The following is a 15,324-nucleotide window of genomic DNA, read 5'->3' as shown; positions in this document are numbered from 1 at the left end:
GTGCTGGTTCACACTAGCCAGGCAGTAGCCAACTAACTGTTAGCTAATCGTGGACGCCAAACACTGCTAGCTATACTTGGGAGCTCACGGGCACACTGGCTACAATAGCCTACGGGTTAAAAATTAGAACACCATTGGCAACAACTGGCGACTAGTTCATTTTCTGCAAACTTAACATGTGTAAATATTTGTATAACAAGATTCAACAACTGAGACATAAACTGAACAAGTTCCACAGACATGTGACTAACAGAAATTGAATAATGTTTCCCTGAACAAAGGGGGGGTCAAAAGTAACAGTCAGTATCTGGTGTGGCCACCAGCTGCATTAAGTACTGAGGTGCATCTCTTCCTCATGGACTGCACCATATTTGCCAGTTCTTGCTGTGAGATGTTACCCTACTCTTCCACCAAGGCACCTGCAAGTTCCTGGACATTTCTGGGGGGGAATGGCCCTAGCCCTCACCCTCCGATCCAACAGGTCCCAGATGTGCTCAATGGGTTTGAGATCCGGGCTCTTCGCTGGCCATGGCACAACACGGACATTCCTGTCTTGCAGGAAATCACGCACAGAACAAGCAGTATGACTGGTGGCATTGTCATGCTGGAGGGTCATGTCAGGATGAGCCTGCAGGAAGGGTACCACATGAGGGAGGAGGATGTCTTCCCTGTAACGCACAGCGTTGAGATTGCCTGCAATGACAACAAGCTCAGGCCGATGATGCTGTGACACACCGCCCCAGACCATGACAGACCCTCCACCTCGATACCGCTCCAGAGTACAGGCCTCGGTGTAACGCTCATTCCATTCGATGATAAATGCGAATCCGACCATCACACCTGGTTAGACAAAACCGCGACTCGTCAATGAAGAGCACTTTTTGCCAGTCCTGTCTGGTCCAGCGACAGTGGGTTCGTGCCCATAGGCGACGTTGTTGCCGGTGAGGACCTGCCTTACAACAGGCCTACAAGCCCCCAGTCCAGCCTCTCTCAGCCTATTGGGGACAGTCTGAGCACTGATGGAGGGATTGTGCCTTCCTGGTGTAACTCGGGCAGTTGTTGTTGCCATCCTGTACCTAAGGTGTGACGTTCGGATGTACCGATCCTGTGCAGGTGTTGTTACACGTGGTCTGCCACTGCGAGGACGATCAGCTGTCCGTCCTGTCTCCTTGTAGTGCCGTCTTAGGCGTCTCACAGTACGGACATTGCAATTTATTATCATGGCCACATCTGCAGTCCTCATGCCTCCTTGCAGCATGCCTAAGGCACGTTCACACAGATGAGCAGGGACCCTAGGCATCTTTCTTTGGTGTTTTTCAGAGTCAGTAGAAAGGCCTTTATAGTGTCCTAAGTTTTCATAACTGTGACCTTAATTGCCTACCGTCTATAAGCTGTTAGTGTCTTAACGACCGTTCCACAGGTGCATGTTCATTAATTGTTTATGGTTCGTTGAACAAGCATGGGAAAAAGTGTTTAAACCCTTTACAACGAAGATCTGTGAAGTTATTTGGATTTTTACGAATTATCTTTGAAAGACCTGGTCCAGAAAAAAGGCTGTTTCTTTTTTTGCTCAGTTTATGTGCAACTTATTGTTAGTTATCCTCTTAAATGTGGCGGACAATGGATAAACTAACTGAAATTACTGAAATGTAGCCACTACTAGCCAACTAATCGTAGATTTCCTATTCTTTGATACATTTGGGTCAGCTTGCACATATCAAACAACAGAGTTTGTGGAAAGGTAAAAATAACAATTAGTGGACTCGTTTTATGAATTAAATAAATAAATAAAAAAATCTTTCACCTTTATTTAACCAGGTAGGCAAGTTGAGAACAAGTTCTCATTTACAACTGCGACCTGGCCAAAATAAAGCAAAGCAGTTCGACACATACAACAACAGAGTTACACATGGAGTAAAACAAACATACAGTCAATAATACAGTTGAAAAATACGTCTATATACAATGTGAGCAAATGAGGTGAGAACGGAGGTAAAGGCAATAAATAGGCCATGGTGGTGAAGTAAATACAATATAGCAAGTAAAACACTGGAATTGTAGATTTGCAGTAGATGAATGTACAAAGTAGAAATACTGGGGTGCAAAGGAGCAAAATAAATAAATAAATAAATATACAGTAGGGGAAGGGGTAGTTGTTTGGGCTATTTATAGATGGGCTATGTACAGGTGCAGTGATCTGTGAGCTGCTCTGACAGCTGGTGCTTAAAGCTAGTGAGGGAGATAAGTGTTTCCAGTTTCAGAGATTTTTGTAGTTCGTTCCAGTGATTGGCAGCAGAGAACTGGAAGGAAAGGCGGCCAAAGGAGGAATTGGCTTTGGGGGTGACCAGAGAGATATACCTGCTGGAGCGAGTGCTACGGGTGGGTGCTGCTATGGTGACCAGCGAGCTGAGATAAGAGGGGACTTTACCTACCAGGGTCTTGTAGATGACCTGGAGCCAGTGGGTTAGGCGACGAGTATGAAGCGAGGGTCAGCCAACGAGAGCATACAGGTCGCAGTGGTGGGTAGTATATGGGGCTTTGATGACAAAACGGATGGCACTGTGATAGACTGCATCCAGTTTATTGAGTAGGGTATTGGAGGCTATTTTGTAAATGACATCGTCGAAGTCGAGGATTGGTAGGATGGTCAGTTTTACAAGGGTGCGTTTGGCAGCATGAGTGAAGGATGCTTTGTTGCGAAATAGGAAGCCAATTCTAGATGTAACTTTGGATTGGAAATGTTTGATGCGAGTCTGGAAGGAGAGTTTACAGTCTAACCAGACACCTAGGTATTTGTAGTTGTCCACATATTCTAAGTCAGAACCGATCAGACAGTGAAAATAAAATTGATTGGTAGCTAGCTAGCTGGTGAGGCTTTTATTTTTTTTCTCACATTTAATTAAGCCGAAGCTGGGTTTCCTAAGTCGTTCTGCGCTTACTGCTAATGCCGGCGAGCAAGCTAAACAGAAGGCTTTGCAGTGCATCTGTCTGATGTCACACAAGCAAGAAGGCTCAACAAATCACCGGATGTAACTCATGAATATTAATGACTTTGCCTACAGCTATCCTACGAAAGGACATTTTGCTTACAGTAGAGCTCCGTAGAGAGGAGAGGCTTGCATGCGAGTGTGGTGAAACCACACCTCTGCCTAGCACTATGGCTCACTGAGGGGATTTGATTAGGCTGAACCGGGTTGCACCAAGCTATGGGCCTGTAATGTGACTTACATTTTCAAACTAGTTTTTTTCCCGGGAAGGCAGAAAAAAAAAGAACACTTTTGCATGGGAATCCCAGGTAATTACTCCATGTGTCTGACATACATCGCTTGATTTTTAGTCGACTTAACCATCGGCTTTGAACGGGGCACCCAGCTCACGCCTGGGTGGCAGCCAGGTGTTTAAAACTAATACAAATCACAAAAACATGCTCTCACTACTGAGACCGCAGGCCAGCCCCCCCCTCCACTCCTCTCCCCCACAATGAAGAAAAACATTGAGCTGGAAACTGGATGTGCTCCTGGCAGGACCGTCTTGTTCACTGACTCTTACCACTATACCAGGCAGGGGTACTGAAACAGTATTTGAGGTCCGGTCACACAAATGTCCTTGGTGGCAAAGGTCCGGATGGATATTTTCATTCATCAACATAGGAACAAAGCCCCACCTTGCAACCCCAAACTGTTCAAACCCTCATTGGCAGTTTTAAAGCTCATTTCCTCCAATTATACACATTATGCTATGGAGCGATGGGAAAATGTTGCAGTTTCAAAGATAATGTCCTGCAATTCTACAAGTTTTCCATGTCTTATGGATCTTCATATGATTCCAGGAATTAAATCACGACCGGATTCACAAAAAGTTAATTTTTTATTTATTTTTTAATGTTCGGGAACCGCGGTCTGTAATGACCTCGTTTGGTGTCCGGATCAGGTTGGCAGTCCACCTATTAAGTATGGCTGCTCTACACACAGGACCTCAAACGTTCCACTTCTGAAGACACTGAAGCTTTTAATAGCTGCATAAAATGCAGGATATTTCTAATTAGTGCAACATGAGGCTGATGGTTCAAACTTGATGCAGAGAACTGATTTTGGGAAGGTGTTCAAGTCAAAAGCAGACCTAACAGGATTGTGATTGAAAGAAGTGTAATTTATTTCCAGAGGGAGAGAATTGTGGTTTGTTGTGACTAGTTTAATCACCAACACTCTTCAAGAAATCAGATTTCATCCAGACTTCAACCATCTGCCATAGGTCTACTGTATGTCAGCTGACATATGGACATGGCTCAGAATCAACTAACATAACAGAATTGAGGTTCAAATTAGAAAAGCCACCTCAAATATTCAGAGAAATGTCATGTCTGCCTGTACCAAACTCAGGTCATCTTTGGACAGGGAGCCAAACAGAGAGATTCCAGTGCACCCATCAATACCAAGGCTCAGTGCCCAGAGATGTAATGCCAGAGTTTTCATTCCAATAACCGTGGCAGCATGCCCCCCCCCCGGTGAACATTTTATTTAATTAGGCAAGTCCGTTATGAACAAATTCTTATTTACAATGACAGCTTAGCTAGCCTAAGAAGACAAGAAACAACAGGGTCTCTGTTTCTGGATCCCTAATTCAATGGCAAAAGTAGAATACAGTGAAACTGCCTGACACCGTACATTTCACTCTGAGATGAGTGAGGCAAGCAGGCACGTAAGGTTCAAGAGTTCATATCCTCATCACAGGTTAAATATAGTAGGACTGCCTCTGTCGGGGGTCATTGCAGTCTATGACAGGAGCAGAGCAACACAATAGTCTCTCACACACACACACCCCTGTTTTAGCCAACCCAGTAGACACTGCAGCCTCCTCCCACATAAAGGACTTATGCTCTCATCTCACACCACTACCTTATCCAGGTTTGGTTTTGACCAGCTCTGAGTTGGTCAGGTCTGGTCGCGTTTAATAATTGTAAAACTGGCACAACCCCATTATCCTTCCTTTAAAACAAACTCCAGAGAGACAAAAGAGAGAAGCTACAAGTAATTTGTTATTAAAAGTTCAGAACAAATCCTGAAGCTTCACCAAGCTTTATACAAGTCAGCCTGGACAGAAATTGAGGAAGACAGCTGTCTGCTCTCTGAAAATGGAGCATGCAGACTAGCATCACCTAGCAAGTTCAGCCCTAAGTGGGTCTACAGGTCATGCTTTGGTGATCTGCTAAATCGCATATTATTACAAATCATCAATATCCAGCCTAAATCCTAAAGCACCAGTGTTCACACAGCCTTACAAGGCTCTGCCCAGTTGAATTAACAAACCAACAACTGTACTGTCAGCATTCCTGTCCTGGGTGGAGTTCAAACTTCCATTCAACTGCACTATTTTTATGATTTTCTATTTTCAACCCTCTGAATTTGGGATTGTGATTCAGTCCATCTATTCAATTTCTATGGTTGAGTCATTGATTGGACCCTGAGGTGTAAATAATATGGTGACCTCCATTCCAAACTTCCAATCAGGAGAGGCTATACAGACACGCCTGGTGCCCAAACTGATGACGCAGGTCGCGCAGCTCAGAGTCCAGTGTGGAGACGAAGGGATTCAGTTGAGTCAGTCGAGCAGTTTCCAGTAAATTAGTTTATGCTGGCTAGCTGGAAACAGCACCATGGCGCTAGTTAAAAGTTGTTACATGTTTATTTAGATGGGCGAGGGAGAATTAACTTGTAGTGTTGGTCACCATGACATGCCAATTAGCTAACTTAACGACATTCGTACCGTCTTGTCGTTAAGTTAGGTGGTTGCTGACGTCGAGTTGCTTCCCACAGGCAGTGTTGCCATGTTCGCGATCTTCCTGACAAATTGGGCTACTTTGAAAACGATGTCGCGGGTGAAAATGTATTGGTCACGGTGTTTTGGACTATTTTTAAGTTGCACCGCGGTCGCCAAGGTGTTTATCTTAAAAAAATATATTTCACTGCTTACTGTCAGGCAGTGAGACAGGCTGCTGCTGAGGGCCAGTGGGGTGTATGTGTGTTGAGAGAGCACTAGTTATTGGCGGAGTCACGTGAGCGGCAGGAGACGTTGACGTTTTACCAGTTGTAGGTAGGCTATTTAGATTATGTAGTAACCTATTTCCAAACCTTTTTCCATAAAACATTAAATACTCTAGAACTGATGCACGTCAATAAATAATGGAGACAAAGCACTGAAAAACGACTTTGGGCGCATTACATAAATCTGCTGGGTGGTTGTTTAAACTGCATTCTAATGTTGACTGCTTAAAGAAAACGGTATAAAGCAAGGTGCTTTATGGATGCTCAGTTCTTGGGTCTCGGGTGCTGCCAGAGTGGAAATTTGAAATGGAAGTTACGGAAATCCCTCGCGTTTTTTTTTGTGGGGGAAAAGTCCTCAATGAACTGAAATTAGGCTAAATGTGGATAATTATAAATTTGCCTCTGTTGGCCATCAAGTAGCCTATTCATGTTTTTGCAATTGTAGGCTACCATTTGATACAATACATGTTGAAATTACGATATCACTGGAGTCATTGCAAATCAATTGCATGGAAGACCCATGACCTGAGACAGAGACCCAGTTCTCTGACACTGGGTCCAACATTGTGCTCCAAAATGCCTTGGTATTCTCCTGATTTCATGATGCCATGCACACGTTCTAGGCACCCAGTGCCAGCAAAGCAACCCCAAAACGTCACTGAACCGACTCCATGTTTGACTGTAGGGAAGGTGTTATTTTCTTTGTTTACAGAAAACAAAATGAAGCCTTCAGAGTTGGTGTGCTTTACCAAAAAAACTAATTTGGTTTAATCTGTCCACAGGACATTCTCCCACAAGGTTTTTGGCATGTTCAGGTGCGTTTGGCTCAGTTGGTAGAGCATGGTGTTTGCAACGCCAGGGTTGTGGGTTCGATTCCCATGGGGGACCAGCACGGGAAGAAAAAAAAAATGTATGAAATGTATGCATTCACTACTGTAAGTCGCTCTGGATAAGAGCGTCTGCTAAATGACTAAAATGTAATGTAAATGTTTTGGCAAACTGCAGTCTGGCTTTCCAGTCTTCCAGCAGTGGGGTCCTCCTGGGTCTCCTACCATATAACCCCCTTTCATTGAGTTGGCAATGGATGGTACAAGTTAAACCTGTCATACCTTGTGTCTGAAAGGTCAGCTTGAATCTGTGTGGCAGTTGACGGAGGTCTTTTCTCCACCATTCAAACAATCCTTCACTGCAATCTTCCATCAAGTTCTCTCGTGGCCACGTCCAGCGAGGTTGGCTACAGTGGCATGGGCCTTTAAACTTGTTGATAACATTACATACGGTGGGGAAAAAAACATCACGGTCTCTGGAGATGGACTTGAGATTGGCTACAATCTTGCGTCTGACATCAGATAATTCTCTGGTTTTCTTTCTTCTCTCCATGCTCATTGCGGTACACAAAGCAGGAGAATGAGTCCTTTTCTCTATTCAAACTGGTTGAATGTGATTTTTATATTGCAGGTACCTGCAACTCACCATAGGCGTGTTCAATTCCAACATAAAGGAAAATCACCTGCTTGAAATCGAACTATTTCTAGAAGGTGCCAATATTGTCTTGGCCATTTTAGGATTTCTTTGTGGAATAAGCTAAGATTTGGTAAATTATTCTGATTTTGTTTTGTTCAACTGCACACCGAAGACATGTGGACACCAATTCTTTTTTAATTTCAACTGTTTTCTGGAAGAAATGGTGCATTATTTGAAAAAAGTGCAAGGTTGCCAATATTTTGGGCCAAGACTGTAGAAGAAGTTAGGATAGCCTACCATTGGTCCCATCTCACTTTAATTGGACCCACTTCATCGTAGTAAACAGATTTAAGTAATTTGCTCTATGCGATCCGATGCGCAGTTTAATGGTAGAACAGACAGTTTACATTTACCATTGACGTTTGTAGACTACTACGTCTGAATACTGTAATATCAAATTTCTCGAGTAGACAATACTTTATTTATAAACATTAATACATATCGTAACCATATCGTAACGCTCTTTCTAGAGCTCCGACCTGAATATCACTGACGTCATGATTTGACCTCGTATTTTTGTGAGTTCCCAGTAGTTTTGAACGCTGCATTAATCAGCTACAAGCACGACGGCTCCATAGATACCCTCCTGCTCTCCAGGGGCCTATCACACAGTATGATGTGAGGGAAATGGAGTCCCTAGAGAAAGCAAGAACAAATGGTTGTCAGGAGTAGTGCAGTAATATCATAAGGAGACTATACTTGAAAACGGAGGAGGAATGGAGGGAAAAAGAGGGAGAGAAGGTCTATGAGAGGGCAGAAGAGGGTGAACTTGGATAAAATAAGGTTTCGTGAAAAAAAAAAATGAATCGTAGTAGTTTTTTGGTCATTGTTTTCGCTCTCAAGAAATGGGCACCAATGAAAAAAGTGATAACTGGGGTAGCAGTAAATATAAAAGTTGACCAGCTAAGGGGAAAGCTTCCCAGTGTATGTGATGCTCGTTGTTTGATGCGACGCAGACAGGGTGGCAAGAGTGGGGAAACAGAAGAGTCATTGTATGTTCCTTTTGAGTTTAAGTTAGGATATATAAGTTATCCTGTATGAGCGTATGTGCCGAATACATTACGATGTTACAGGTGTCAAGCTTATGGGCATGTGGCAGCAGTGTGTAGGAGGGAGGGTCAAAGGTGTGAGAAGAGTGCAGAAGGGCATGAGACAAAGGAATGTGTAGTATTGGGGAAAGTAATAGAATGTATTAATTGTAGGGGTGCCCACGGAGCTGGGGATCAGAAATGTCCAGTGCGAGAGAGTCAGGTTGAAGTTTCCACAGTTAGAGTAGTGCAGAAGTTGTCATATGCTGAGGCAGTTTAGAAAGTAGAAGAAGATGAGTTAAGGGGGAGGAGTGGTGAGAGTAGTAGAGATATACCAGTACAGAGGGATAGGCCAAAAAGTGATACGTTTCAGTAAGATTGGATTTTTAGCATTCAAAGCAATGGTTATCAACTGTACTGCAGGGATGAACTGGAAGTCGCAGAAAATTGAGGTTGTGGTGGCAGCTGCAGAGAGGTATTTAGGTGTGCGAGACTTGACATCAGAAGAGTTACAGGGTGTGTTAAGTGGTGATGTCCCATCCTTTCAGAATGGCATGAGGTAGGAATAAATACATTGAATTAGTGGAGTAGGGTGGTGTTAATTTTGAAATTAGTGAGTAGTGTTTGATGGTAGGGTACACACATACATATATATATATATATATATATAAATAATTCAAGCAAAGTATAAGGGAGTTGTACTCCAGTCTAGTAGGTGGCGGTAATGCAACAAATTGGATGCCAACCGCGTTAAACCTCAGAGGATGAAAAACAACAAGATATGCCCCTGCAACCTCAAATGCTAATTTGCCCGGTGACTGACGAAAGACCTTTTGTTTTATAGTTTGGTTTATTACATTATAATTGTATATGGAGTAGCTAGCAACAAAATACGGTTGTACGTGTGTCATAACCTAGCTTGGTGATGCATAGTTAAGCTAACTAGTTAGTAATTAAGCCAATGCATATTATCTTAAGGCGGTAACGTTAACGTTAGTTAGCTATGTGGGGGGGGCACGAGTTGACTGTCAAAGTAGCTAGCAAGAGATGGAAATCAGCCGCTTCCACACAAAGTAGTTTTAAAAGTCAATATTAGCGAGCTAGCATCGAAATATACGTAGCCTAGGAAAGTTGGAACATGTTTGAACCATCTGAAAAGGAGTTGACAGGCTGGCGAGCATGCTAACTACAGTGTCAGCTTTAACACTGCATGACCCACGCCCCTTCACTGTCATTTCACTTTCCCCGCTTTACCTCCTTTACAGGGTGTCCTGTGTTGGCTGTGCTGGGCCCGATACCCCTCAATCACCTCCCATTCGCCGTTGTCTCGCTTGATGGGGAACGATACACTCAGTATATGGTTGCAGGGCTTGATAATCTTGAGAATTCCGCGAACTCTGTGTCTCTTCTGCACTGGCGTCTCTTTGTTCTTGAGGTCCTCCACCAGTTTATCCTCAACGATATTAGCACCGCGGTCAAAGAATCCCTCCACCATTTTAAAGAAGTTGGGGTCATCTGCATCTTTCTCTCCTCCGACCTCGCTGTAGTGGCGCACCCTCATCAACGACGCGGTAACTGGAAGAGCCGACTCAACACATCCCGAGGCCAGAGCACTGCTTGCACCACGAGTAAGTAATTCTCCGAAATATCTGTACATTTTTAACTAAGGTAGCGGGTTAGTAACGAATGAAATTATAAGAAAAGTGAAGGCAAACCAAAAACATATAACAAGACAACGTCTTGTCTTGTCCTGTCCCGTTTCGCATTGATCTTACAGCAGTCATGCGTCCCTTTTCTTGTTTTAAGGGCAGGCGTGTTTGTGTGGATTCCCACCTCACTGGGGAGGGTTCCACTTGAACGCGCATGCAAAGTAACGCGCGCTCCCTGCCGTTTTCAGCAGGACGCAACGTTCAGATATAAATGTGTGATGTAGAACAAACAAACCTCTGTTATATATCATAAGGAATCACATCAGGCTCTAGTCATAGCATTTATATCTGCAACGTTCCACAACGTTTTCGTACTGAACATGGCCTGGTTCTCTTGGGGGTGGTGTTTTCACATCCGGATGAAAAGTGTGCCCAAAGTAAACTGCCTGCTACTCAGGCCCAGAAGCTAGGATATGCATAGAATTGGTAGATTTGGATAGGGAACACTCTAAAGTTTATGTCTGTGAGTATAACAGAACTTATTTGGCAGGCGAAACCCCGAGGACAAACCATCCAGGAATTTTTGTTGTTGTCGAGGTGACTGTTTTCAATGGGTTCTCTATGTGGATCTAGATTTCTAAGGCACTTGCTTGCAGTTCCTATTGCTTCCACTGGATGTCAACAGTCTTTAGAAATTGGTTGATGTTTTTCTTTTGAGTAATGAAGTATTGCTGTTCAGAATGAGGGTCGAGTCTAGTGTACTGTTGTGGTTGGGGCGCGTGACCTGAAAGCTCACTCCACTTTGTTTTCATCCTGTATTGAATTTTATCGATTATTTACGTTAAAAAATACCAAAAGTTGTATTAGGAAAGTTGTTTGAAATGTTTGGATCAAGATTACAGGTAACTTGTTAGATATTTTGTAGTCATGTTGCGTGAGTTGGAACCGGTGTTTTTCTGAATAAAACGCGCCAAATAAATGGACATTTTGGAGATATAACGACGGAATTTATCGAACAAAAGGACCATTTATGATGTTTATGGGACATTATTGGAGTGCCAACAGAAGATCTTCAAAGGTAAGGCATGAATTATATCGTTATTTCTGAGTTTTGTGTCGCACCTGGCGGGTTGAATTATGATTGTCATGTGTTTGTTTGATGGGGTGCTGTCCTCAGATAATAGCATGGTTTGCTTTCGCCGTAAAGCCTTTTTGAAATCTGACACGGTGGCTAGATTAACAAGAAGTCAGGCTTTAATTTGGTGTATTGCACTTGTGAATGTATGAAAGGTAAATATTTGTAATAATTTGTAAAAAAAATTTTGCTCTGCAGTTACACCGGATGTTGTCAAATCGATCCCGTTAACGGGATTTGATCCATAAGTTTTAAAGCAAAATGTCAAAAACGTATGTGTAATCCTGCACAGTGAATGATGTGGTAGATAGTTCATTTGCATTTGTAGAATATCAATTCATGAGTTATATATATGTTCAAGGGTGTGGGGTATACAGTAAGTACTGAATTATGGAAAATAAATGGATTGAGATACACATATTGGGTCTTCAAAATTGTTATTTTGAACTGCAGCACCCTTAGATTGCTCCCAAACCCCCCTCAAAAGTTCTATGTCACTTTGAAAGATGGCAGGTTCACCCATGGGAAGGGAGTAACGTTAGAGAGCACTGAAGAAAATATATTCCATATGCTCAGTACATTTAGTTATTTTGCATCACAGAGGGAAGGAGGCTTGCAGACTGTAGCAGTTGTAGAAACTATAAAAGTCATACACCACTACATCCCAATTTTTAGGAATGAACGCCAAGGCAGACAGTGTCCCTTAGTAAGTAAGTAAGACGCTGCACATTGGTGTGTTTTATGGGTGTCTCCCTGACGTCATAGGTTGGCAGGGAAGAAGGGTGTCACATCTGTGCCAGTGACGCCCAATCTGACGTCTAGCTGTAGATCTAGCACCCCAAGCATTTGTCGTCAGGCGATGTCTTTTGGACGTCTTTTTACGGTCCGCACCATATTTGGCCAAAACATAGACATTCAGATTTGGTCCAGACCAGCCTTGATTTAGTCCAAACGTGTGACGTCTATGATCGGTTCAGATTTGGTCTGGAAAGGACCAAATCTGAACCAATCATAGACATCTATGTTTCACAAGTTTTGACAGTAGAGCACAGCAGAGAACAGTACATTTTACATTTTAGCAGACGCTCTTATCCAGAGCGACTTACAGTAGTGAGTGCATACATTTTCATACTGGTCCCCCGTGGGAATCGAACCCACAACCATGACATTGCAAGCGCCATGCTCTACCAACTGAACTACACCTGTGCTACACAGTACATTACAGTACACCAAGGATGGGCAACTTTTGATGGAGTTCGGGGCCACAAAAAATCTGAACTCAACCTTAGGGGCGGCAGTGGCTCGGGGTCAGTATACGCACATCCAAACCCACACATGCAGGTCAGAACCCTCTTGAAAGCGGTCCTCCTCAAGTTCGAGTTTATTTCCTGCAATTCTACACATTTTGTCATTCGGTGGAGAGAAAATGTTGCAATTTTATAACTCATTTCATGCAATTCTACTTGTTTTGCCATGGGGTGGAGAGAAAATTTTGCTGTTTTAACAGCCAATTTCCTGCAATTCTACATATTTTGCCATAGGGTGGAGAAAGATATTTTCAGTTTTTAATATCATATTTTAGTGAGAGTGACTAACAAAATCAATGGGGGCCCCGGTCGATAATTCGACCATGATTACTACAAGTTTAGATAATCTAGTGGCAAGTTAATTTACCAATCTAAAACATAATACCTGACATGGGCTAATTTGACATAACGAGAAAAAGTGCTGATGCACAACCAAATTTAAAAATTGCACCTTGTGTATTCTGTTATTCTAACTCTCAACAGTAAGTTCCTAAAAAAGTTTTTGGGGAAATTGAACTTCGGGCCTACAAAAGGGGGGGCCGCCAGTTGCCCATCCTTGTAGTGCACAGTCCAGTAAGGAAATGTACAGTACAATAGAGCATACTAGAGTAAAGTGTACTGTATTGTAGTCTAATGAATTAAACTACTGTACCGTACTGTACTCTATTGAATAAAACTCTACTGTCCTGTACCATATAGAACTGTACTCAGTTTTTACTGTGCTCTACTATACTGTGATATTCGAACATGTGAAAAATTGCCTAGACATCAATGATTCGTTTAGTTTTGGATCTGGTCCGCACCGACCAAATGTTTACATGTTTGGGGCGGAGCTCATTAGAATAATACCCAGCATGCTTTGCAAGTGTTTGTTTTTACATGTACATTTTGGTCATTCAGCAGATGCTCTTATCTAGCGTGACTTATAGGACTGACTTCAGTGCATTCAACTAAGGTAGATTAACAACAACCTATCACATTCATAGCAAAAAATAAATAAATATAACCTTTATTCTGTATGTTGGACAACTTTGAATATCATTGCTGCCAGTTTTAAAGCTTTTGAAAAAGTTAACATAAGTGCATGTGATACAGTACAGGGGTGTAATACTACATTTTGTGCAATTCTCCTATTAAGAGGTGTGAAATTATTATTGTGATATAATGCTCATTTATTTGAATGTGTAGCAGTTGAAATTTGGCCATAGAATCAATGACAGAAAAATACGTATTTTCAATGTCTGTAAATGAGAACTTTTCATTGTCTGGGAAAGACGTGCAGACATACGTATGTTCAACGTCCGGAAAATGTGTATTTGTACTTTTTCATTCAGCACCAAAAATGCACCTGATTTCAATGTCCGGAATATACATATTTTTGACATCCGTATAAGACATCTTTTCAATGTCCGTATAAGACGTATTTTCGACATCTGGAAATAGAATGTCTTCTAACCTTTCATTCAGCACCTGAAATGCACGTGACGTCGACGTCTGGAAAAGACGTCTAAAAGAGGTCTTTCCACTTCATTTTGCTTACTGGGCAGTGTGTCAAAGGGTTTGCTTACAAATGTCCTAAAAGGCACAGCACTGGCTAATGCAACCTGATATCAAACAGGTTGTAGCTGTTTCAATTTGTAATTCCTTACTACCACAACACTGAACCCTTGCTGTGGACTCTACCCTGAGTAAACAGATAAGATCACCCCCTGTGCTGGACAGACACACACACAGTCCAGTTCAGTCCACCATGCTTTCTTAAATAAGAAATCTAGCAATGATCAACCACAACTATGCTAACAGAGCCTCAAAAAAGTTCTACAGCTGCACCAACTCTGGCAGCGTCTGTGGTTTAAGCTCACTCACAACATTGACAATCAGAAGGCCTTACACCCTCTCCCCACTCCCATCTTTTCCTGTCTCTCACCACACCGTTCTGTAGTTTGAGGGCTGCGATCAATCTTGATGTGGTTTCAAAGCGGACAGTTCTGGTGGATCATTGGCCCGCGTGCTCACAACACCCATCGTCTGGTTAGTGAGTTCTAGGGAGTTACTCAAACACACTGCCTTTTTTTGGCTTTTCCAAAGAAACATCACATTCCAGGAACATGTGCACTTAACAGAGTCTCTGACAAATGACCTCTGTTATTGTTGCCAGCTGTGGAGCTGTATACCTCTGCTGCACTAAAATCCCTGTACTGAGTGTGGAGGGGGGGGGGGTTCTACCATGTTTTTCAAATCACCATTACGCTTTCTGCTGACTCGTGTGAGGTTTGTTTGACGAAACAAATCTATTTGTCCTCCCAAGCAATATCTAAACATCCTCCTTTGTCCTTTTTGAAATGTGCCCTGTTTAAAGAGAGGAAGTCAAATTCCACTGAGGTACAGTATTCAACCCCTCCAAGGTGAATTCGCACATCAGTGAGTTTGGGCTCTACAGTGTCCCACCTTAAAGTCTTCTAGTCCTGCCCTTTGACATCATACTGTGGCAAAGAGTTCATCTTTATTTGACCAAGAAACACATAATGTACTAAGCATTAGCCTACATAATAACCATATTAACATTAGAATCTATCAAAGGGATGAAGTAATCATTATCAACATGCATATGTTATATCGTAGATTCTGTTTTCTTCGCAG

General features: G+C 42.6%; 1 protein-coding gene across 1 annotated transcript in view; it reads right to left on the bottom strand.

Moving 5' to 3' along the window:
- Positions 1–10,366, bottom strand: part of glud1 (glutamate dehydrogenase 1) — a 50,580-nt gene extending 40,214 nt beyond the window's left edge. Inside the window, 1 exon segment of the mRNA NM_001123553.1 lies at positions 9,848–10,366. Coding sequence (NP_001117025.1) covers positions 9,848–10,250 — 403 coding nt within the window. The 5' untranslated portion in view covers positions 10,251–10,366.
- Between the last annotated feature and the right edge of the window lie 4,958 nt (positions 10,367–15,324).

Source organism: Salmo salar, chromosome ssa18, assembly GCF_905237065.1.
Source record: "Salmo salar chromosome ssa18, Ssal_v3.1, whole genome shotgun sequence".
Taxonomy (NCBI): Eukaryota; Metazoa; Chordata; class Actinopteri; order Salmoniformes; family Salmonidae; genus Salmo; species Salmo salar.
This window is presented reverse-complemented; position numbering and strand designations above follow the sequence as displayed.